At 41.1% G+C, this 24,693-nt stretch overlaps 2 protein-coding genes and 1 long non-coding RNA gene across 9 annotated transcripts in view; 2 read left to right on the top strand and 1 right to left on the bottom strand.

Annotated features, from left to right (window-relative positions):
* SERPINB5 (serpin family B member 5) overlaps nt 1–3,770 on the top strand; it is a 13,471-nt gene extending 9,701 nt beyond the window's left edge. Inside the window, exons 5-7 of the mRNA XM_031589270.2 lie at nt 957–1,099; nt 1,569–1,736; nt 2,118–3,770. Of these exons, the coding sequence (XP_031445130.1) occupies nt 957–1,099; nt 1,569–1,736; nt 2,118–2,510 (704 nt within the window). The 3' untranslated portion in view covers nt 2,511–3,770. The remainder of the gene's footprint in view (nt 1–956; nt 1,100–1,568; nt 1,737–2,117) is intronic.
* Nucleotides 2,319–24,693, bottom strand: LOC116226395 (uncharacterized). Of its 6 annotated transcripts, none has more exons than XR_016465029.1 (6): nt 21,566–24,693; nt 20,375–20,659; nt 19,871–19,966; nt 16,057–16,166; nt 4,090–4,154; nt 2,319–2,405 (listed from the first exon to the last, which is right to left on the bottom strand). It is a non-coding gene; the product is annotated as an uncharacterized LOC116226395 (long non-coding RNA). The 6 variants fall into 6 exon arrangements; XR_004166311.2 differs by having other exon boundaries at nt 20,523–20,659; XR_016465026.1 differs by lacking the exons at nt 2,319–2,405; nt 4,090–4,154 and adding an exon at nt 7,891–8,744 and having other exon boundaries at nt 20,523–20,659.
* Nucleotides 5,988–19,798, top strand: LOC116226393 (serpin B12-like). 2 transcript variants are annotated; one of them, XM_031589268.2, is made up of 8 exons: nt 5,988–7,874; nt 12,195–12,380; nt 13,784–13,897; nt 14,233–14,364; nt 14,862–14,979; nt 16,082–16,224; nt 17,930–18,100; nt 18,197–19,798. In XM_031589268.2, exons 2-8 carry the CDS (start codon nt 12,213–12,215, stop codon nt 18,599–18,601), a joined length of 1,251 nt encoding a protein of 416 aa, XP_031445128.2. In that variant the 5' UTR covers nt 5,988–7,874; nt 12,195–12,212; the 3' UTR covers nt 18,602–19,798. The 2 variants fall into 2 exon arrangements, with proteins under 2 accessions (XP_031445128.2, XP_089993153.1); XM_090137027.1 differs by lacking the exon at nt 5,988–7,874 and adding an exon at nt 9,895–10,674 and having other exon boundaries at nt 11,326–12,380.

The raw sequence follows: 24,693 nt of genomic DNA, 5'->3' as shown, positions 1-24,693 counted from the left end.
CTCAGCAGCACAGCTGATTTTGACCACAGGTGGACAAATATTTCTTACTTGGAGATGCTCCTGTGGCAATAGGGCTGCACTTTTCCTGCAGTGCTTCTGAGCCATTGAGTCACAAGAAGCACCTCTTAGTGACCATCAGGGCTCCCAGGCAGAACCTGCCCAGTCTATGTGGGGTAGAGGTCTGGTGCGCAGTGCCCAAGGCAGAGCTTATATACATGCTGTTCACAGATAGCTCCAGGGTCAGTTGCTGCCTATTGCCCTCATGTGGTACAAATATGAAAATATGGGTGCCTGAGTCGCATCTGGTCCATCCTAAGGTGATATAGGTGCCCACAGGGAAGGACTTTGCACTGCTTGTGTGATTTATGCATGAATGGAGACTAAAATACACAGCACTCTGAATTCAGTATCTTATGACAGTGTTTGAACAGACACAAAATTAAGTGAGGGAAAAAATTCCGTTCTGTTTTTGAAATCCATGGCACTATTTGGTTATGAACTGTAATTAGATGATAGTTAGTGGTATTTCTTATTTGGGTTATTTTATTCTCATGTATCACTCCAAAAGTGAGTAGAAGCTAAACAGGAACTTCCCTTGAAGTCTTGCTCTCCAAACGAGAAATATTTTTTCAGTTCTATCTGCTGAATTTCACTGAAGTTTCAGTACCTTCTTTAAAGTACTAAACAAAAGCAGTAGATATATTTTTTATTCTGTTTTATGTAAACTGAGTAAGAATGTCACTTGGAAGATCTGTCTTGATCCCAAATCCCGCTTCAAACATGAAGCTGCAGCTAGGGAACTAAATGCTTCTGTTTTTGAATTTCCCTTTAAAATTGCTATCTGTGAGGTGCAAGGCAGAAATATTTTAATTCAGTACAGTGTTTCCATGTTCTGTGAAAACAACACATATGTTGATAATTTATCGTATTAATGACCAGTTTAACCATGTTCACAGGCAAAATGGAGAATATTTTGAATGAGGATAGTGTAAGTGACCAGACTCAGATCCTCCTAGTTAATGCAGCTTATTTTGTCACAAACTGGATGAAGAAGTTCCCAGAGGCAGAGATCAAAGAATGTCCTTTTAAAATCAACAAGGTATGTCCTAAAATAAAATAGAGTACTGCTTCCACTCAAATAAATGTTTGCCAATTTTGTGCTAAGGAAATTTCAATAAGAGAAAGTGAGAAATGTTTGTTACTACATGGCATTCTTAGACTCTCTATCAAAACCTACATGTTGTTGCAAAAGTACTTAAGCCAGTTTTCTTGTTACGTTGCTAGTTTGAAGCTGTTGGTGAAACAAGCACTAAGGGTCACCAACAGTAGGTAGTTTTTTCCTTTAAAGCACATCCCCAGTATGTTAAGTAGACAGGAAAACTGCTCCCCTTAAAGTACAAACAGCTTTCACTAGTAGAGTCTTATAGCTGATATCATTACTTACAAAAGCCAACAAATTCCATGATGGTAATCAATGTACCACTTTCATGCAAGCTTGCAAAATTTCCTCTCTCATCTTCTCTGTGAATTAAAAGGAGTGATAGATTGTCTCCTCTTGTGTTTTGCAGACTGAAACTAAGCCAGTACAAATGATGAATCTGGAAGCCACTTTTTGCCTGGGTTATGTAAAAGAGTTAAATGTTGCAATCCTTGAACTTCCATGCCTTAACAAACATATCAGCATGCTCATTCTGCTTCCCAAAGACATTGAAGATGAGACGACTGGCCTGGAAAAGGTGAGAGAAAAACAACAGTATTGAGATGATGCTTTCCGTGCACAGCTGAGTTGGTGCACAGGTGTGTGTAGCCTGAGTAGGGACTGTCTTCTTGGATTCCTTTATTAGGCTGTTGAGCTGATTACATAGCAAACGCTTGTGAAGAACCAATAATCAGAGTATGCACATTTAATGGAGTTTCTCTGGAAGTCTACTCTACAGATTAAATAATCTTTACATCAATATAACTGAGAGTGTAAGTTAACTCTGAATGCTACAAGCAGAAGTTGTCTTTTGGGCTTTGTTCTTTGGTGTTTGATAGGAGTGATGAGTTCAGAAATGGTCTTTTTGTTCCCGCTTTCTCTGAACTGCACATTAATTTCCTTTGTTCTTTGTCCTCAGCTGGAAAAAGCACTCACCCCTGAGACGTTATTACAGTGGACCAATCCCAGCATAATGGCCAATACCAAAGTGAATGTATTTCTTCCAAAGTTTAGTGTGGAAGGTGATTATGACCTGAAGCCACTCCTGGAAAGCCTTGGCATGACAAATGTCTTTGATGAGAGTGCATCAGATTTCTCTGAGATGTGTGAAACCAAAGGTGTGGTTTTGTCGAAGATCATTCATAAAGTCTCTTTGGAAGTAAACGAACAGGGTGGAGAGTCTCTAGAGGTACCAGGATATCGGATTCTGCAACACAAAGATGAATTTAAAGCTGACCATCCATTTATCTTTTTGTTTAGGCACAACAAAACTCGCAATGTGATTCTTTCTGGCAGATTCTGTTCCCCTTAAGCAGGGAATATTAATTATGAAAAAACCTGTAAAGCTTGGTGTCCTGACTATCACCTTTGAAAGGAATTCTAAGAGGTTCGTATATCAGCAGGGTAATACAATGTACTCTACATATGCAGCAGAACTAATTTCCTTTTATTAATCCCCTTAAGCTGAAGGATTCCCACTGTGCAGAACACACAATATTTTACTAAGAAGTATTCCATCCTTATACACAAGAATATTTTGTTCCTCTGTGACACCTTTTTCCAAAACAAAATGAACAAAAAGCCTGTTTTCGAAAGACCAGGAGCTGGAAAAGGCTCTGGGGGGAAGAGCTGCGTTCCTGTTTCATATCCAAAACACCTTCCCTCGAGACTCATACTCAGTGGATTTCTGGTGTATAAAAGGGGAAAATGTGGACATGTGGTGTGATAACCCTCCTCTTGTACCTGGCTATAGTCTGGTAATCCAGGGTGCCCTGCTGGACCCTGCTAAGGCACAGTGAAATAGTGCAGCTAAACAACACAGTGTTTGCATCTGTGAAACAACAGCTGCACATATGGACACAAGAGGCAATAATAAAACATCTAGAAGACTCTCCAGTGTGAGCTACATCAGTTTGTAGGCTGAGGAGGTTGCACTCTACTGTGTGGGATTTTTTCACTCATTCTCCTTCAGACATGGCAGAGGTGACCAGTTCACTGCAGCTGAGAGGAACTCTGTTGTACATATCCTGAGAAAAAGAAGGTTGCAATTCTAGGATAGATATTACTTGGATTAATATTGAAAGTGCCACACTCTTCAGATAGATTTTCTATTGCTTCTGGATTCAGCATCAAGAAGGCTCCACACACTTAACTAACCTCCGGGGTTCAAGAAAGAAATAAAGACTTTGACTTGAGTGAGATTAACATTGTAATTACCAGTCTCCAAATTCCATATGAAATTATTGTAATTAGTTTTCATTTCTATCTAAAGACTGCCTGCTGCATATGTTCAGTACTGATTTACCTAATCACTGTTCAGAATAAAGCACTACAAAACCTGTGTCGAATGTCTGAAGTACATCCAGTGTCAGTCTGTTGTCCTTCACTCAGCCTCCAAGAAGATAGGAACAGAAATTGATAGATTCATCCAGGACACAGTTAAATGTATGAAAAAATCAAATCTGTGACTGAATTGCCCTTTTGGATCACATAATAATAGCTGACAGTTAAGGAGTATGTTACTAGTTGGTCAATATATAGAGTGAGTTCAATAATGTGTCTTCAAAGAAGGGACCATTTCATTCCTTCAGGTTCTTCAGATCTGAAAGAACCTAGAAAGAGATTTCTAAATGGGAACATGCAACCTTTCATACATATTCCTTTCTTCTCATACCAGAGAACAGCACAGTGGCTATTATGGATTTCGAGAGAGTTCTGTTTTGATTATTGATGTTCCCAAACCACAAGTAGCCTGTAGTCACAAAGATTAAGTGGTTTCACCAGTTGGCTTCCCTTCGTGAGCCTTTAATGGTCTCTGACTTATCTTAGTATCAGACAGTCAGTTGATATAATGGTTCACATCGTTGAAGGCACTGAGGGGACAAACTCACCAAAACCAACAGGAGATGAGTCCCTGCAGGCATCTGTGGGTCCTTGCTGCTCTTCATCAGGCATTCTGATACATGGATAGAAGAACGCAGTATGTAAGAATTCATTTCATTCTGTCTGAGAGGAAACTGCCTGCAAAGATCTTTACTATCTCAATAGCTTCAGCGATAACTGAGTGTCTGGAAAATGTTTCATGTGCCTCATCATTGTCTGATCTGTTTTGGAGGTGGGGTTGTAGTTATCCAGAGCTGTCATCACTGCAGTGTACACTGGTTCTCCCATGGGTCTGGGTATTGCACGTGGGGTTGGCAGCTGATGAGCAGCTGGGCAGTCTGTACATGGGCAAGGTGGACTAGTTGCCTACAATCTGTGCAGTTCCTCTGTGTCTCAGCACTGACTCGTGCTCTAGTAGTTGCAGGTATCCAGCAAGCCATATTACATGTTATTGCTACTGCTGTGCCAGTCTGCTAGACTGATGAAAATCTCTGTTAGGCTGCCTCATTTCTCTTTTTCTGCCTGGATAAGACTTACTGAAGGAGAAAAGCTGAGATATCACCCTCAGATTTTCCAGATCATGAAAATATTGCAGTGCAGGAGCCATTCAATCCAGCTCATACTCCATTTAAATGCTGATCAGAACAGTTTGTGCATTCAACGTATGTTCCCAGAGAGCTCCTTGTTGGTGCCTTTGCCAAGGAAGGCTATCCCATGAAAGCACACAGGAACACTGCCTCAGGCAGAGACCTGTCTGCCTCCACCTCCTGACTAATACTAAGGTACCCCAGCCTATGCAAGGCAAGCTGATATTTCAGATAAGAAGCTGTCTCAGTTTACAAAAGGCCATGAAAAGCTCTGGTTCATTTTCCATATCTGCTTCTTCTTTCTGCTTTTGGAAAATAATTCTTATTTCCTACTAGCAAGTCCAGACTAGACTAATATTTAGTCTAGCTTTGTTAATCTTTGTTAATTTGCTAATCATCATGAATTTTAGCTTTTACTAATGGTATCTTAGATGATCTAATATACTAACACCTAGTAAGTGAGTTCAGATAAGGTGTTAGGCTTATGCCACAGCCCAGTTTGAAGGAGCCAAGTGTGGGTGGAAACCATACAAGCAACAACACAAATAGGCGAAATAGCCCACGGAGGGCCAGAAAGTACAGCTACAGGTAGAGCAGTGATGTAATCTGTCTCCACGAGCCCCTTGAAGCCAGCAGGCCAGCCTAATGCTTTTGGTATAATGGACATCATACAGCCAAAAAGGAGGGTTATGCTATAATCCTTGTTCCATTCAGCAATTAGATTTGAGTGTACTAGTTCTGTTTCCTAGACTCTTCCACTCCTATGGAAATTTAGAAGTTCCAATGTAAAACCTATTCAACTTGCGGCATGTGAGAGGGAAATATCAGAACAGCTCCTGCTAACGTGAGAAATGCCATTACAAAGTACTGTACTGTTCCACCCATTCTGGCCTCTGGGCTGTGGGCAAGAAATTGCATGGGAGGACATGGGAAAACCTGTGTGGGAGCTTGTATAGTGGTGTATAGAAATGCATTTGTACTGAAGGGCGTTGGCTGTGACGGAGAAAGTGAGCATAGGTGAGGACTTGCTCAGATCACCAAGCTACTCCACCTCACCTTTCAACACAGCATTACTATCCAATGATGGGTAACTGGCCTGATGGAAAAAAGCAAGCCACGGCTGGCTTTTGCAGGCAGTTGCAAACTGCAGTGTTATGCAGTCTAGTCATCTCATCACTTGCTTAGCTGCACAGTCATTGCCCACTTCCTGTTCCCAGCATTTTGTAGAAGAGAACTGGAACATCTAAATGTTTTGCAGTAGCAGGAATTATTTTGGGGGATGAGCAGCTGGTTTTGAAACTTGAAAAACTCTGCACACAAGCGATTGGCCTGGCTGGAAAAGCAGTGCAGTTTGGAACCTCGGATACTTTTACAAGAGCAAGTGTAGAGTCCTGCATATGGAGAGGAATGACTGCAGGTACCAGACTACAGGTTAGGGGCTGAGCTGCTGGTGAAGAGCTGTGCAGAGAACCTCAGTGTCCTGGTAGGGAACAAGCTGGCCATGAGCCAGCAGCACACCTTTGTGGCCCAGAAGGCCAATGGTATCTTGGGGTGCATTAAGAAGAGTGTGGCCAGCAGGTTGAGGGAGGCGATCCTCTGCCCTGGTGAAGCCACATCTGGAGTACTGTGTCCATTTCTGGGCTCCTCAGTTCAAAAAAGTCAGAGAATTACTGGAGAGAGAGTCCAGCAGAGGGCCACAAAGATGACTGGGGTCCTGGATCATCTCCCTTATGAAACAAGACTGAGAAACCTTGGACTGTTCAGTCTGGAGAAGAGAAGGCTGAAGAGGGATCATATCAACGATTACAAATACTTAAAGGGCAGAAGTCAAGTGAATGGGGCCATGGGCAAAAATTCTTTACCCACAAGAGGAAGTACTTCTCTACTTTGAGGGTGACAGAGCACTTGAACAGGCTGCCTGAAAAGGTTGTGGAATCTCCTTCTTTGGAAGTACTCAAAACCTGCCTGGATGCTTTCCTGTGCAACCTGCTCAAGGGAGCTTCTGTAGCAGTGAGTTGGACTCAATGATCTCCAGAGGTTCCTTCCAACTTTTACTATTCCTAATGGCCTAGAAAGGTCAGAATTTGCACACATGGTACAATGTTCTGAGACAAAGTAGTGAAGCAGATTGCAAACACGTTCTAAGGGAATATACAGAGCAAATCAAAGAAATGAGTGGAGGAATGATGTCAGTATAAGAGGCAGGGAGAAAGCACAGAGTTTGGAAGAAGTAAAGTAGTGAAAGGTATTTAAAAAAGGCAGTGAAAAATGGGTAGGACTCATAGAAGCAGCAGAAGAAAAGATGGAGAATGCAATGGGAAAGGCAATATACAGAAAGAAAGAAAAAGATAAAGAGGCAGAAACGAACGACTAAGAAGTCTGAAGAAATACGCAGAAAGGAAAAGCAAACAACAAAGTGAATGCAAATGGAACAGCAAAGAAATGAAAAGGAGAAATATATTACTGAGGAGATCCGATACTGTGTGCAGAGTTGTGCTTCCCATCTCTTTCTTTGCATCTCACTGCATGTTGGGGATACACCACCATGTGACAAGCCTCTCTTGGACTCCTATTCTTAGCTCCAGTGATTTAAAAGAATACCCCCTGGGTGGGGATTCCTGTTACAGATCAAGGAAATACTTCTTACTCTCTCTAATTAAAATCCTTCCTCACGCAGAAAGCTGGCTCTGTACCTGAACAAGTACCTACTACCTCTAGGCAACATAAAACTCATGCATTTCCTATTCATTTGCTCTAACTCTGCAAGCAAGCTCAGCTCTGAATAAGGGATCTCTACATCCTAGCAAGAACCCTGCACACTCCTGTGTCCAAGTCCTGACACCACCAAATTCAAAAGGAACTACACACAGCACTGCAGCCATGGACCTCCAGTGTTAATGCTGTTTTACAGCTAAGGATGACTTGGCTTTGCAGTCAGATGTTTTTAGGATGCCTCCTGCCAAACTAGTTGGACAGCTTTAAGAGAAGTGCTGTTAGCACATTGCTAGATATAGGTTTCCTGGTCTTCTGCAGGAAACTGCATGATGACATTTGCATGAAATTACAACGTGCTGCCTTTATCAACAATTGACTAGAGACTGAATTTTCCCACAAGGGAGTGGAAGAAATTTGTAATAGAGTATACACAGGAAGGTGCTCCAGAACTCAGCTGTTGTGTTCCTCATTTAACCTCTTTGGGCAAGAAGGTAAACATTACTTTTTCTTCAAAAATAACTTGTCTTTTTTTTTTTTTTGGCAGATCCAAATCAGTCTAAAAGTTGGTAAAGTAAACTTCATGTTTACAGATGGGGCAAAGGGGGAGGTACTTTCACAGGCTGGACAGAGCAAAAGACACTGCTAAAATTTGGGTGGTCTTCAGGAAGGGAGGTGGTCTTCTCTGGGGTGAGGCTGGGAATTTACGAACACAGGCCCAAAGCTATGAATCCAAAGATGCCTGCCTAAATTCCTCAGACTTTTGACTGAAATTTCCCTCCTCTCTGAGGAGAGCAGAGAGCAGGTCCTCTCTGCCTGCTTGGAGAGCTATAACTGCCACAGAGTGAGCAGTTTTTACTATATGCAGATGCTTTTCTGCCTCCATCTCCAGAAGGGCCAAACGGCTGTTTTAGAACAGCCCAACTCTAAAAAAATGGGCTTTATGAGAAGCGATGATGCAGATCATCTGGGTAAACTCACCCATAAATTAATAGAAACAGGTTAATTTTACTTCTTCACTCAGGTTTCCATGGCACAAGGAAAAGCCTTGAAATGTTCACTAGACAAGAGAGGGCATGTACCTTTTTGGTTGCATGCTTGGGTGTTTCCTCCATACCCTGGTTTCTGCTGCCAGGATTGTTTATGTTCTTAACAATTGCTGTATATAATAGGAAGGGTGGAGTATTCTTCAGATTTTGATTTGGTAATGAGGATGCTTCACTATCAACATATTTGCTCCTGGGTTTGGCAGTGGTGTTCAAAAATTTGCTGGGAAGTTTATGTAACTACACATTGGCATAACAAATAGCTTGCCACTGTATGGCCAATGTACATCCATGTCTGTTCAAGTAGGAATAATCAGCCTAGAAAGAAGCAGAAAAGATACATCCTGGAGGTACTGATGCAAAACAATAGAACCAGTCAGGAAGAGCCCTTTTCTGTATAAAAAGAGCAGTATGAGGGTCTAAGTTGCTTGTAAAGATATTTTGCGCTGGAATGTATTGGGTTTTCATTTAAAACACATTACTTTAGAAATGTTTTGTGTTGCATCGGGAGAATTAGAATTTCTGTGTTAAAGAAAATTTCATTTTTCTTATGCGTTGTGTCCCTTTAACTCCAAAATGCCACAGAAACACTTTGAGAAGTTTTTGTATGAGTGGTCATGAAAAATAAGAAAGTAACTTCTACCAACTATAGATTTTTCATGTGAGGACACATCTGTCACATTCTCCTTTTCTAGGATAGACATGTATCATTTCTGTCAATTCTCTCTTTCTTTGCTTACAAGAAATAAATGTACATTAAAGCACTTTAATGAGAAGAAGAGTAAGTATGCAATTGGAATTAGCATGTAGCATCAGGGAAAACAGGTTTCTTCTTGCTTTCCCTTTCTACATATAGAATTGCCTTACAAACCAGGCTACCACTCTTCCATCATCCACATCTTATTGACTGCCTCCAACCGCTGACTGCATAATGTAACATACCACATCTATTAATTATGATAGCTTTAAGTGCAGCTTTTCATTCTTTGAGAAATTTTGCCTTCTTTTCATCTTTAGCCTAAAACAAGCTCTACAGAGAGAACAGAGCATGAATAGCTATAGAAAAGGAGCATTTTTCACTTCACAGAGCCATGGAAACAATTTGTTATCTTTACAAGGCTTCTGGTACAGAGTCCTTTCTACAGAAGGAGGCTCTTTTCCTGGGTAGCTCCCTGCTCACGTATAACAACACCAGCAATTCCATCTCCCAGACTGTGCTAACAGCTACTTAACCATCATGCAAAGCATCTCCCTTCATCAGCCATAAGACCACAGCCCTGCTTGCTGCCTCTGCACAATTGCTAATGTTCTGTGCAAACAGTTTGTCTGGGGCAGAACAGCTGTGATCTTCCTAGAACACTTCTTTTGATCTTGTATTTTCTCTCCTTCCCACTCCAGGATCTTTTAGAAGTACCATTTCCATTTGTTGACCAACATCTAGGTGTTCTCCAAGTTATCCTGTCCTCACAGTGGCTCCTAAACTCTCACCGACAAATGATTACAGAGATCATAAGTATGGCTTAATGATGTGAAATCATACCTACACGTACTCCCTCCCCAAATACCCATTAAGAAAGTTCACTAAATCCTTTGGTTCTCTACTAAGAAAGTTCCTTCTCCAGCCCACATCCCTTCTCTCTCCACTGTTGCACTGCGTTTCTGGGGCAGTCCTGTAAATAGCTCACATGAAGCCATGGAATTGGTAGTAGTGGTTGTACCTGGATATCACTCTGAAGACAGTCTACTGCTTTTTCTAAAGGCAGGGACACCTCTGTATGCCACACACTTGCATTTAAAACCTGTTTCCAGCTCTCATGCTCTCCCTTTGTGCTTGCTGGTTGGTTCTTTCCCTGTGGGTTGGGGTGGAGGTGCCTCCCTTCTGATGAGGAAGTTCATTAGCTCCTGTTGCCTCCTCGATACCTTCTGAGGTCTGGACACACCTACAACATGCATCCTGACCTACATTCACAGTAAACAACTTCCCAGATCCATTTTAGATCTTTCACCAGCTATGAAGGTGGAGCAAAGCAAACTTTAACATGAAAGAAGTGCTGAGTTTTGTTTTCAGAAGGTTGTGAATAATAGCTAACAAGGATGGAAGAAAAGAGAAATGATTACTGCAATGTCTCTTTCTTGTGGGAGGACGACTGCCCATTTATGTCAGCCCTTCATATGAAGTACTACTGGACTTCAGGGTGAAACAAGCGTCTTAGAATGAAACATACATGAACTTTTTATTTCAAGCTAGGTAAAAGGAGAGAAATGCCTTTTCTGTGCTTGCCGCATATCAGCACCTTTATATATTCAGCAACTTGACTTTCCTGTCAATCTATCTTAGGCTAAGCCTTTTTTCTTGCGGGCTGAGTTAGTTCCCATTGTCTGGCACCTGCTGCAAGCTAAGCTGCTTACACAGACAACTTGCTGCACTTCAGCAGAGCCATAGCAACTTCTTACACCCTGGTAACTTTTGGTGCCTGAGCCCCTGCTTCTCATGCACAGTTCCTGCCTGTCTCATACCTGAATGAGATGCAGTGTGTGCTCTGCATCCTTGCAGTCAGTACAGAACACCAAATAGTTCTCATCCCAATGCAGGCTGAAAGCTAGAGCCACCCTGACCTGAGTGCTTCTTCTCCAGTATTTTCTCCTAAATAAAATATCTTTCTGGAACACAGGCCATAGTTACTTATGTCTGCAAACAGCCAAGAGCACATGCTTTGCTTTTCTTACATTTTTCTGGTGTGCTGTCGAGAACAACCTTTGTTTGACACTAAAATTTATGTGGGTTTTTTATGGTATAATATTTTGAGAAAAGCTTGAGTACTTCACTGCTATCCACACTTACAGTTATTTCCCTAAAGAACTGATAAGGGCTTCTTAAAAGCCCTTTTTTTATTTTCAGATGACATTCTTCATGAAAAGACCAAGCTGATACTTTGTCCCAAATTCTTCTTACCGGAGTGGATTTAATGATCCACAGGAAAGGCATCTGACTGCTGTATTTCCAGTACAAGAGAAAAGACTGAGACAGATCTTGTCCTGCCATTGAACAAGAAGCTTACAGACTCTCTGGGGCTGCTGAGCTATTGCTCTGTTGGGAAATTGCTATTATCTATACATTCTGAATCAGTAGTTCCTATCAAATCAGTGAGGAGACATGAAGTATACTGCAAACTGTTCATGTTTCCATAGGCAGTATCACCATAGCTGTTTACGTTCCTTCTTCATACATGAAAATAATTACTAGAATTTTCATAAATTAAACCTGCTGTTTGAATCCTTCACACCGCAGCTCAGGTTACCAGGTGCAGTTAGATGCCTGCGTGGTTTCTGTCACCCCAATCTGTCACTAATCACGTTGTTACAAGAGGAAAGAGTTGATACGATGACATACATTAAACTAGTTTGTAGAAGGAAATCCACAGCTGACTGATTTAAATACCACAACCTTTTGCTTACAACAAGAACAAGTAAGTTGGACCATGGGAAAGTCTCTTTTGGAAGAAATCAGATACATTGTGTGATAAGATGGAAAAACAATTCTTCCTAAGGAATTCCCGTATGGTACGAGCACTGGAGCCCTTTTCCAGATCCTGCTGTATCCACGTGAGTGTGAATTGACAGATGTGTGCAAAACTGGCTATTTCAAACTCAGAATTCAGCACATTTCTACTATTTAGTGACCAACTGTGGAATGATTTTAGGGCAGACAGATATTTCACAGTGTGCAATCAACTGATTCATTTTTCTCCTTTCCCTTTTTGCCCCCAGTAAGCTACAGGCTTCACAATGGGCTCCATTTCTAGAATGATTACTGAGTTTTGCCTTGATCTCTACAATAAAGTCAACAAAACCGCAGAATGCCAAAACATCGTCTTCTCTCCAATGAGCATCTCTACCTCCCTCAGCCTAATCCTTCTAGGGGCACGAAACAACACTGCCACTCAGATAGAAAATGTAAGTACTGCTGAAACGCTCTGAGATGCTTCCACATAGCCTGCTGTTCCCTCAGTGGCAACGCTGGGCTTAGCAGCACAACATGCGTGCTTAGGGAGCAAGGATAAACACAAGTTCAGCTGCTGCCTTGAGAGCAGCGTTCGGTGTGCTGCGATATCCCTGCTCACTTATCACTCATGACATTCAAATGATTCAAAACGTCTCACCTACAGAGCACACAGGGCCTGGGGGTACAGGGAGGGCGTGCAGAAGTCTGTTCCTCTGGTCGCTATGCCTTTTACTCTCTGCAGCACAAGCTGTATGTTCTGAAATCTTTCTTTCTTTTCTTATTTGTTTCTGAGAGCAGTAAGTGACCAATACTCCTAAGGTACACATAGCATAAGGCAGCAGCCAGCTCTGGCTGTATCCTGGTGGATCTTCATCCATCATGTTATAATACTACCATAGGTCAGCTGCTGCCAAGGGAAATGCATTATCCTTAAGCAGTTCTGAGGCACTCTTGCTTAGTTTACAAAAGCAATGGAGACCAAGTACTCAAAAAAAGAGCTGAAGTGTTTGTATACTACAACAATATCACCATGGAGAAGCATTTCAAAATTTTTCAGTGAGATATTTGCACATTGGAAACAAGGTTCAATTTCTATCAAGAGCACTACGACTTTGATACGTTTCCTGAGCTGATACAAATACTAAGAATGATTGCATAAAGCTAGTTTTGATGCTTGCAAGCAAAATATTTTTGCCTCTTTGCTCGAGGCAACTTTTCATTTTGAAACTTAAGGCAACTATAGAAATAAATACAAATCAAATAAAAAATATTGAGGTACTAGAAAGTAGCATTTTGAGGGACTAAAAGAAAGTTTTTCTTGGTTCACAATATAGAAATGTGAATTTGAATATGGATATTGGACAAATTCAATTCTGACCTTCCAGTCTGACTGCAGCTGATAAAGTACGAAGGGAAAATACACAGAGAGCTTATAGGCAGGAGGAGGACCTTTTAACCAACTTTTTACACAGTCTGATAGTGATGGAACAAGGGGGAATGGCTTCAAACTAAAAGAGAGGAAATTTAGGTGAGATGTTAGGCATATATTCTTCACACAGAGGGTGGTGAGGAACCAGCTGAGGCTTCCTAGAGAAGCTGTGGTGCCCCATTTCTAGATGTTCCAGGCCATGTTGGATGGGGCCCTGAGCAGTCTGAGCTGGTGGTGGCAGCCCTGCCCACAGCACAGGGTTGGGGCAGGGTAGGCTTTGAGGTCCCTTCCAACCCAAACCTTTCTATGATATCTTTAATAAATCTACATCATTTATCCAGTAAATCCAGCCCAGTAAATCTTTCAAACAAGGAGAACACCTGTATCCCAGTTAAAACTGCCATGGTTTGACCTCTTCAACTGCAGGTTCTCCACGTCAGCAATGCTGCAGGAACTACAAGCCTTGAACCTGAACTTGAAGGTGCAGTCCCAGAAAACAAGTCTGAACTAAGCCAGGAAAGAGAGTCTTCCTCCTCTCTGGTATGTCTTCTGTAATACAAGAGCCTTTCTTTCACTCCACTGTAGCCTACTAGTTGTAAAGCATCACATTCCGCCACTGGAGGGAGTCAAGATCCCATGCACAACGTCTGCCTGGTCCATCATAGAAGGCGTTATCTTGTTATCAGCCAAGTCTTCCATAAAGTCAAGTCCAAAGCCCCCACACCAGAAGGAAGATCAGGCTACAAAGCTTAGATTAACTGAATTTAAATATAATTACAATGGGAGCTAGCCCTACATTGCAATCTAATGAGGATGCAAATTAACAAAGCTGTACTGAGGAATCTTCATAACTGGTGTGTTTGAAATATTCCTAGTGTAACACAGATGGGAATCTTAACCATGAAGCATTCCATGCACTGCTTTTACAACTACAAAACCTTGGCAAAGACTACACTTTAAGCCTGGCTAACAACCTCTTTATCCAACAAGGATTTGAACCAAATCAGGTAAGATAACTGTACTGTCTGTGGCACTGACCCCAGCTTCCTGGTAAGTATATGCACCACTGTTGTCCCTTCCTGTGTATTTTTGAGTATTGGAGGTGCTTCTTGGAGCCATATTTCTTAGGGTTGTTGGGAAAGAGACAGGAGTATCAGCTTTAATTGCTTCTGTTTAAAAAAAAAAAAACCACACACAAAAAAAATATCAAGACAATACCCTGAAGAGCAAAAAACAAAATAGAAGACCTTTCACTTTTGACATGTCAACACTCAGCCAGAAGTGTGATTACAGCAAAAAATGATCTATTCAAGCTGTCTGCAAGCTGCTTCTGGGATATCTTTCGATTTGCAGCTTTGCATTGCTGGTTTTCTTTTCCTCTTTTGTCTTATTCAGTCAAGAAAAGCCTCAATTTCTGAAACGTTTCTGAATTGTTGACTTCACTGTAAAGAGAATAAGCTCTGAACAGGCTTGGCTAATCCACAATCTTTATTCTGCTTTACAGAAATATCTAATGTGTAGTAAGGAACTATACGGAGCAGCCCTTGAAACAGTGGACTTTCAAAGGGCTCTTGAAGCAAGCAGGCTAAAAATAAATGATTGGGTTGAAAGTGAGACACAAGGTAAAACAAAGCAGAACTGTAGCTGTGCTATCTTTTCCCTCTTCCAGTGCTCCTCCAAAAAGAACTCAGCATATGATGTCTTGTTCATGTTTCTAGGTTTCTTATGCCTTTCAAAGATAATTTGTTCTTCCCATTCATTCTTTAGAGTCATCTATCAGCTAAACTATTTTGTTGTCACATACTGCCATACTCCTACCCACACGCCTAGCAAGATAGCTAGAACAGTACCTTTAAGGGTTAAATAGATTAATTGCTTTTGCAAATAGCCAATGCTGCAGGTACAGGAAAGTGGGGGATGGAAGTTATGAGCTTCACAGTGGGACTGGGAACAGCATAGCAGGGAGAGCAGACACCTCAGACCTGGTCCTACACAGAGCAATGCTAACAAAGATGTGTGATGTGCCCACCAGAGAAATTCACTATTACAAGTATAACAACCAACCAGCTTTTGCCCTTTACAGGCACATAGAGGTCACTGGCTTTTTTCTGATTAAGCTGAACATGGAATATGCCACTTTAATTTTGTCAGAGCTGCAACATCAGCAGGGTGAAAATCTCCTAAATCTTCCATGTGAATTTAAGCCAGAACTTAGTGAGGGATGGATGAATAGATTTGAAGGCTTCTGATTTCTTAGTGGTCATATCCTGACCAAACCTGTCCTTGGGCTGACAGAGCAGTCTGTGACTAATGTGGGAAAGAGCTGCAAACCCTGGACCTCCATTGCTCTGTGTGCCTGTTCAAAGCCTGCGCCCTTGGGAAATCCTACCTCAACCTCTGTACAGGAAAAAAAAAAAAGGGACAGATGTCCTCATGAGAACTGAAACAGAAGATTAATGGTGCTGCCCCTTTCACTGTGGACAGGTGCCACATGGCACATTCATTTTGCCACTGTTGGCTAATTTGATGACCCTGTGCCCCTTCCTCTCCCAAACAGGCCAGTACTGGGTAACAGTGCTGAGAAGTTTGCCATTTCTTTGCTTGCAACAAAGAGCTGGATTTCTAATGTACTCTAAAGCTAAGTTCACAGTCAAGTAATTGAGTCTCAATCCAGAGTCTTAATAACAACTAATACATACCTCTGTTGTCCAAAATTTCCTCCAGGTAAAATCAAGGAACTTTTTCCTCCAGGAGTGATTGACTCACACGCCGTTCTGGTGCTGGTGAATGTGATCTACTTCAAAGCATCCTGGGAACACAAGTTTGAGGAGAAAAATACAGTACAAAGAGATTTTAAACTGAATCAGGTACATATGCATTCTATAAGTCTTAGCATGATTTACCCTAGAATAAACTGGAATAAACATAATACGGAAATACAAAGCTGGGGGCTTTCAGCTGTGCTGTGAGAAAGGCATGGGTGTGCTAGGAACTAAACCTTTACCTCCTGTTGGGTAGAGATAGCAAGAAAGTTTTCAAAAAAACCATAATCCTTACTGGGAAAAAAAAGTGCAAGTCTCAGAAGTTGCAACAACTCAGCATTTTGTTTCAATAGCTGGCAAAACCCAAAGTGTTAGTCCTGATCAGCAATTTTGAACCTAATAATCATTACGGGCAGTTGTCATGGATAGAAGCCAAAGATTGCAAAGATCTCATTTCACACAGACTCTGTGGGGCCACCCTAGATTTTATGCATTCCACACATTTGAGCATGAGCTATGCAACAAATAGGTTAAACCAAACCAACAAAAAATGAGGCCAGATATTAACAAGCCATATATATGAAGATGGAATTTGAAACAGGAAAAATCCTCAGAGTATTTTGATTTATTTTTAGTATTTGCAATATCTAAAAGTTTTTTTAAATATGTTTTAATTTTGATTCCTTTTTTTCCACCATATTTATAAAACTGAAGCTTTCATTGCTTAGCCAAGGTACAGTCAACATAGCTGCAAAAAGTTCTTTAATAACCACATTAATCCAAGCTCTGTACAGATTAAGTCTAACAAACATCTTCAAAAAAGATGATCAAAACCATTTTATTTCATTTTATTCAGTTTTGTCTTCATTCTATATGCTTTGCCTATGTTACATTAAATAATGAAACCACCAAAAAAGAAAATGAACCCACAAAGAACACAGGTCTAACTCTGATCTGAAGTTGACGAGCTTTGTATGGGAAAATCTCTCTTCTAAGTGTTTCTTATCTATAAAAACAAAAGGTCAGAAATACATATGTTGTAGTTAGTGTTGCACTGCAATTTTTTAAGACACAGGTAAGAAAGTGTAATTTTGGTTCCTAAGTTTTTTTACTTGAAATGTCTTTGAATATAAACACTGAAAATGGACTATAGGCAGGAACATTTGGAGTACTGCTGCAGTGACAGAAACTATGAGATAGGAAGAACCTGCATATACTTGTCTTCACACACTTATTAATACTCTACTAAACTTGCAATTTCTCTACTAAAATTCTTCTGCTGACTTAGAAAGTAAGAAGTCAGCTAATGGTGAAATGAATCTCAATCCTCTACACAGGATTTGAACAAACTCATCACAAAACAAAGTGAGGATTACAAGCCCTAGAAGAACATGTCTGAGATAGAGTGGTTATCATTTTGCTCTTAATCTGTCAATTACTTCTGCCTAAAACATCTACCTGATAAATGACAACCTGATTCCTGCACTGCAATGCTACTAGTACTTTATCCCATTCCAAACCAGGACTTGCAAATCCCATCAGTACCAGCTTGTTTGGCTGCAGAGTAACAGTATTAAGCCACTTTACTATCTGATCAGTTGCAGGGAAATTCTTTGTTTTATTTTCTCCCCCAGAGAATTACCCCCTTTATACATGAATGGAAAAACAGATGCTTTGTGTGTCTCACTGTATGAGCAACAAAATAAAGAAAAATGTTTAGCTTTATAACAATTACTGCTGATACTGCTCCTGCCATTTAAACACTAAGGACTGTATTGCTTGTGTGATCATTCCAATTTCTTTTAAATAGAATGAGAGAAAGCCAGTGCAGATGATGTATCAGAAAGGCACGTTTAAATTAGGCTATATCGAGGAGCTGGGAACTCAGGTACTTGAACTCCCTTATGCTCAGAAGTCACTGAGCATGATCATCCTGCTGCCAGGAGACCCGGCAGATGGATCTACCAGCGGGCTGGAACAGGTAAGGCTGAGGACTGCAGCTAAGCCAGACTGAAAGCTGGTTGTCTGAATTGAAGCTGGGCAAAAATCTAAACTTGTTGATTTGCCTACCTTCTAGACTGAAAGCACAATGACCTATGAAAATTTAATGCTGTGGTTCTCTTCCGAACACATGTTTGAGACAATGGTAGAGGTGTACCTGCCCCGATTCAAGCTCGAAGACACCTTTAACCTCAATGAGGTATTAAAAGCAATGGGAATGACTGACATCTTCACTGAATCCAAAGCTGATCTTTCTGCATTGTCATCTGAGAAATCCCTGGTGTTATCAAACATCGTCCATAAGGCTTACGTGGAAGTCAATGAGGAGGGCACTACAGCAGCAGCTGCTACAGGAGCTACTATTGTGAGGAGATCCCTTCCCCTCATAGAGGTGTTTATTGCTGACCATCCTTTCTTATTCTTTATTAGGCACAATCCCACCAGTGCCATTCTTTTCTTTGGTAAATTCTGCTCACCTTAAAAATCAGGGCCATTTTCTAGCATTGTGAGAAAAACCTGGATGAGAATCAGAAATACTGTTTTTCTCCCTACACCTTCTTAATCCTATGAATGATTGTAGACCAAAGTAATCATTGCAACCAATTTAGCTTAGAACCATCAATTGAATGCTCTCCTGTTATGATCCTTGAAAGGCAAATATTGATCTGAATCCAAAACAGGAGTAAATTTTCCTTTAACCTGACAGGGTATCAAGAACATTTTGTTCCCTCAAGGCATACATACACTCCTGTACAGCCTACAGTTCTCCAGCATAACAATGTAATGTAGTACACTATTTGCCTGGCAAAGGTGGAATGTGTGTGCTGCTACCTGAAGAGAACTGTTTGTAACAATTTCCAGTAACTGTCAGTAAAACTGGAGTATTTTTATTTTCTCTGGAGTTTTTGACTTCCTGCCAGGTGGGTCTTGATTAGCAGAAAGGGGCTTTGGAGATGCTTTATACTTATACATACTCTATTTGTGGCAAATCCTTTGCATAGAGGAGATCTCACTTTAATAATTCTCTTTTCTGTAGCAGCAGTCACAAGCAAGCAGGAAATAATTACTTACAGCAAATTTACGTATTCACTGACAACTGTACCACTTTTTCCCCTACCTGATGTATGCTGGATCTATCCTTGTGCTATATAAAGTATTTATGCTAGAAGCAGCTTTGGTTTCTTTTATTTATTTAGACATAAGCCTGAAGATGGTATCTGAAGTACCATCTCATCAACTGGAAGATAGATGGAATATGACATGTACCCCTTTCACAAACCCTTGATTTTTTCCACAAGTTTTACTCAGAGTACTGGTTTTTTTTTTTTTATGGTAGCAACAGTAGAAACACTTAAGATTATGCCTCATGAACACATCTAGTAGGAGAGTTGATTACAACAGAAATTGAGTATATGGGAAGGGAAGATTTTGACCCTCTTTTTACAAGGCTTTTTGGCATTCTTTTTTGAAAATAAATCCACCCTTAAAGAATCACAGTGTTGTTGATGCTGCAAGGGACATCTGGAGGACATTTTGTCTAACTCTCCCTGCTCAGGCAGGGCTACCTACAGCACGTTGCCCAGAATCATGTCCAGAGGGCTTTTGAGAATCTCCAGACACAGATTTCACAACCTTTCTGGACAATCTTTTCTAAGTTCCCATGATTTTGAATGACACCAAAAAGAATTTTGTATGTGCAGTGTCTGTAGGAATGGGATGTGAAAACACATTTCTAAAGAAGATTACTTACATAGTGAAGTAATTGGTTTTCTTCCTTGAGTTCTGCTTTCTGGTGAAGCTTAACAATCTGAGATGTATTTACATAGGTATACATGTCTCTCCTGCCCTGAGGAATGAAAAAAAGTTTTGAAAAGGGCAACGTAAGCAATAGAAATCACAGTCAAACATCACATGGAGAATATTTTAGTCTGTGAGACAATCAGAGAAAAACAGAATTAGCAGCTGACTGATAGACATAACTGTTAATCTGCTGGTTTGACAGAAGTAACACCTTCCTCACTGAGTTCTACGTGAGGTCTAACTAATGTTCGCAACTTGTGCTTTGTGACCTAATAAAAAGGCAAGTATACATTAGCCATTAGTCATATAATTGAGTGTAAAGCTCCATAAAGTAACTCATAATTAGCACAGTTTATGTACCAAAAGTTACCTGGGGCTCTCTGGATAAGAAAGCCTAGGCATGATGTTCAAGCAAGAACTAGCAGGAGTAGGACAATAATTTTCAACAACTCACCCTTATAGTCTGATCTGAAGGTGCAATACAACATAAGCAGTACTTTTCCAATTGTGTCCACGTTTCCATTCTGGAGGCTGACAGCACAGACTGCCTGTGAAGCTACATTTTTATCACCTCCAGATGTCATTACTTGGTGTTTACATACCCTGGGAAAGTTCTGAGCACCACAACTTCAAACATCAATCCCACTTCTGCAATGACAGGAATAGAGATCCCTGTGATGAAGTGTCAAATAACACAATGTCTTGCTCCAGTTGCTGGAGGAGATGGTTCGTGATATATCTAGGGCACAATTAAGACACAAATGAGGTCAAATGTTGTCCAGCTAGTTTATTACAAATTCTAAGCAGTTAAGGAATATAGGAAAAATGGCAAGGTTAGCAACAATAAAGGGAGGAATTCTAGCAAACTAGCTATAGAGAAGGAATAGTCGCCACCATGGATCTACCCCATTGGTCTGCAGGTCAGTTAGAGACCATCTCATTGTTCTGCATAGCTGCAGTTCAATGAGGGATTGTCTGTGTTCTACCACTGAACTCTTCAGGTTTTATCCTCTTCATTCTGCTCTCATGCACCTATAGTTGCTCAGGGCCAATGGCACTCACACCACCCTTGGGTAATCAGCTGTTGATAGTGCAGCAATCACACACCTGCCACGCTATTAGGCATGTGTACTGACTTAATAGAAGGGAACTTTCAAGGTCATTTAGTTCAACTCCCCTCCACTGAACAGGAATCTACAGTTAGATGAAGTTATTCAGAGCCCCATTCAGCCTCCTCAGTGTCTCTGGGGAAAGTGCTTCTACCACATCTCAGAGCAGTATGTTCCAGTGCCTCACAATCCTAATTGTAAAAGAATTTTTCTTTATATCCAAGCCAAATATCCATTCTTTTAGTTTGAAATTATTTCCTCTTGTCCTATTACAACAGACCTTACTAAAGAATCCATCTCCTTTTTTCTTAGAGCTCCCTTTAGATACTGACAGGCCCTTCTCTGGTCACCTTGGAGTCTTCTCTTGTCTAGACTGAGCAGCACCAGCTCTCAACCCATCCTCATAGGATAAGAATTTGTACAATCAACAAATATACAATTAGCAGAGTAGCACAGCCAGGTTGGTATTTTGCAGGTCGTATAACTTGAAGGATTATCATGGAAAGGGATAACTGAAAATAAATAAAAATACTCACTTGTGTCCTAGGCTCGCAGAAAAACTCCAAAGCGAGGAATTTCCAGAAAGAATCCTTCCCTGGTGGCAGTCAGCCCTTAAATGGGGTCTAGGAGAGGTGCAGCCAGGCTCAACCCCTTCTGGTCACACAGCTGAATTGCCTTCACCTGTGCTCCCGCAGCTGACTCATTGCTTGCTTCAGGTGGTCAATCAATGGTTCAAGCTGTGATTCAACAGTTCCCATACCGCATTTCATCCTTTGGATCATTTTTGTGGCTCTCTGCTGAACTCGCTCCAACAGGTCCACATCTCCTCAGTATTGAGGACTCCCCATCTAGATGCAGTACTGCAGGTGAGGCCTCACCAGCATAGAGCAAGGAGCAGGATCACCTGCCTTGACATGCTGGTCGTGCTTCTTTTGATACAGCCCAGGATATGGATTTCTGGTCTGCTAGAGCATAATACTGACTCATGTCTGGATGCCATATTACAGTACCCCTAAATCCTTTCTCTTAATAAAGTACACTTATTTTCTAATAGCATTATAATCACTTCTAACAGGCATTATATCACTGTATTCATAGGGTTTCTGAAAAACAGATTTAGAAATCAGATATTTTAACTGTATTTTTCCACGTATACATATTGAAGAACTTGTGAAAAACATGTTTAATATACAGAACTACAGATAAATTCAGAAAGGAGAAGCAACACTCAAAGTAGGGGCGTAGTAATCCTAAATAGGATGTAAGCTGGTGTGAAGCATATACCTCCAAAAAGCCATCTGAAATAAAATTTCTCATTTACCATGCGTGTGCAAGTTTCCAAATTTTGCAGGTATTTTATTTTCTTCTTTTGCAAATTCCCTTGCAGATGGCATTTTGCTTTGTTTGCTCTGAACTGTGTTGATGTGAGCAGTGAGGTGCTTTTCCCATGCTAAAATATAAGAATAAAGTAGATTGAAGCACAGGCCTCTGCAGAACATCCAGTGAATGTATTTAAAACACACCAAGCACAAGCTCTTCAAATACTGCTCCATGAAAATGCCATCAGAGCAGACTTCGTGTTTTTAAGTGGAAGTGGTACATAACTACTGTAGTGGAGAAATCATGCGGCTCAAGGGGTGAAGGGCCTATCTTCAGTGAATCCCATATTCTCATTGCAACATGAGCTTGCATTTTCCAGTACTGTCAGACTCTAGATTTTAGCATAAGATCAATGGAAAAAAAAAAAAAAAAAACCACAAATATACCCCGTGCTTCTGAAGCTCTACCTTAATTGGGATGATTGCAAATTAATGAAAAAAAAAATTGGAAATTCAAAGGCTGATGATAACTCAGCAGTTAAACAACTAGGACACCTAGTAGGTGAGTTCTGGCTTTCAATCTCTGCTGCTAGGACTATTCTTGTTTTAATGTTTACAAGAAAACAAGTATTCACACATGGGTGAGTACCCTGGCAATAATGACAGAGAACTGTTCTGCTCTATAGCTTTCTGATAGCATGTATCTTGCCTTAATTCCCTAGTCTTCTCTTAGTACCATGTCCCCCAACTCCTGTTGTCTAAATTAAGCAATCACTGTGTGACATCTACATCAGAGCTTAGCTCCATTACACTCAATGTAATCAGTTGCTGGTCGTCTGTGGAAAATACACTGTTGTGCCCTGAGCAGTGCTGTGCACAGCACCTGTTTGCCTAAAATTAACACAGCACTCAGAACACAACCAACCTCAAGACACTCAGCAGAAGGAATGTTATAAAAACAGCAAGTTCTGCTCCTGAAGCATAACAGCCTCCAGAGGTGGAAGACAAGAAGATGTGCATTGGTAGTGTGTGGTGCTCATTTCCTTGTTCATGAATGATGATGAATGGGAACGATTCTGGAAGACACACCCAGAGGTTTCTGGTGTATACCCCATGCCTCCAGCCTGGACAACTCCTCCTTGCTGCCTTTTTGACTTGTTTTGTGCAAGCCATCCATCCAGAGGTGCAGAGTGAAAACGACCATGGAGTTCAAGAAGAGCCTCATCGGCCCCATACACATTTCAAACCCAGGGAAAACATGAGAGCCCCAGGCTCACCACACAGTTCTTCTGAAAACTGTGATGAAGAGCTAGGGGTTAGAGGAAATATATGCTGTAATTATCAGTGCAGCTCCATCATCTGTTCTAGGAGCATCAAGGCTTCCTGAAGAAAACATTATCAGAACAGATACAAATTATTCAATGAGAGGCAGAAGTGCCCCTCTGAATGCTCTGAGTCAGATGCTTATTTTGTGAATTTTTCTGTTTCCCTCTTCCTGTTATGTTTCCTGCAGATACTTGGCACATCCTAGACATGATTCAGCAGTGTACGCTCATGAGATGCAGCCACATCTACAGAGTTCTTCCTCCCTGAGAAGAGAAAAATATGTTTGAGAGGGTAAAACCAGAATAGCTAGGATTGTACCTCTTGCTCTGTTGTGGGACAAGAGAAGTTGGCTCCTGGTAACCTGTCAGTCCTTCATTTCTCTATGCATGCCCTCTCCTCAGAAAAACCTGTGAAAGGAACTTGACTCTGCAGCAGTGGTTTCCATTAAGTCAGAGCAGAACACCACCCTCCATCAGCAAAGAAGCAGTCAGAGTCAGCTCAGCCCAGGAGAAGACATTGCATTTACATTACAGGTGCTTCATCTTCATGAGCACTTGGCACAGGCAGTCCAGGAACCGAGAGCTCTACTGGGAAGATGAGATGACATCTAAAGAATAGAACAGTTGGGAGGAATGTTCAGAGATCACTTAGTCCAACTGCCTGCCAGCTTCAAAGCTAAACAAAACTTAAAACATATTAATGAGGGTATTATCCAAATGCCCCTTGAACACTGACAGATGTGGGACATCAATCACCTCTGTAGGAAGCTGTTCCAGTGTTTGACCACTCTCACAGTAAAGAAATTTTTTCTGATGTCCAGTATGAAAGTGTGTGATAACATGGAACTGCAGCATGAAGCAAAGCTAAATAGCAGCCCTTGCCATGGCTCATACGGTCCATGCCTCTGAGACGGGCAATGATTCTTCCCTTTCATGTCTCCTTCCTTTTATGTTGCTCTGTTATTTTTTTTCCTTACTTTGCCACTATTACTTGGTAATGAGAAATTAACTGGGACCTAA

The sequence above is a fragment of the Phasianus colchicus genome, chromosome 3, assembly GCF_987193195.1.
Source record: "Phasianus colchicus chromosome 3, bPhaCol1.hap1.1, whole genome shotgun sequence".
Taxonomy (NCBI): Eukaryota; Metazoa; Chordata; class Aves; order Galliformes; family Phasianidae; genus Phasianus; species Phasianus colchicus.
This window is presented reverse-complemented; position numbering and strand designations above follow the sequence as displayed.

Coding starts and splice junctions, on each gene's coding strand:
- LOC116226393 (XM_031589268.2), top strand. CDS start 12,213: ATGGGCTCCATTTCTAGAATGATTACTGAGTTTTGCCTTGATCTCTAC. Junction 14,980..16,081: donor GGTTGAAAGTGAGACACAAG/GTAAAACAAAGC, acceptor AATTTCCTCCAG/GTAAAATCAAGGAACTTTTT. Junction 18,101..18,196: donor CTACCAGCGGGCTGGAACAG/GTAAGGCTGAGG, acceptor CCTACCTTCTAG/ACTGAAAGCACAATGACCTA.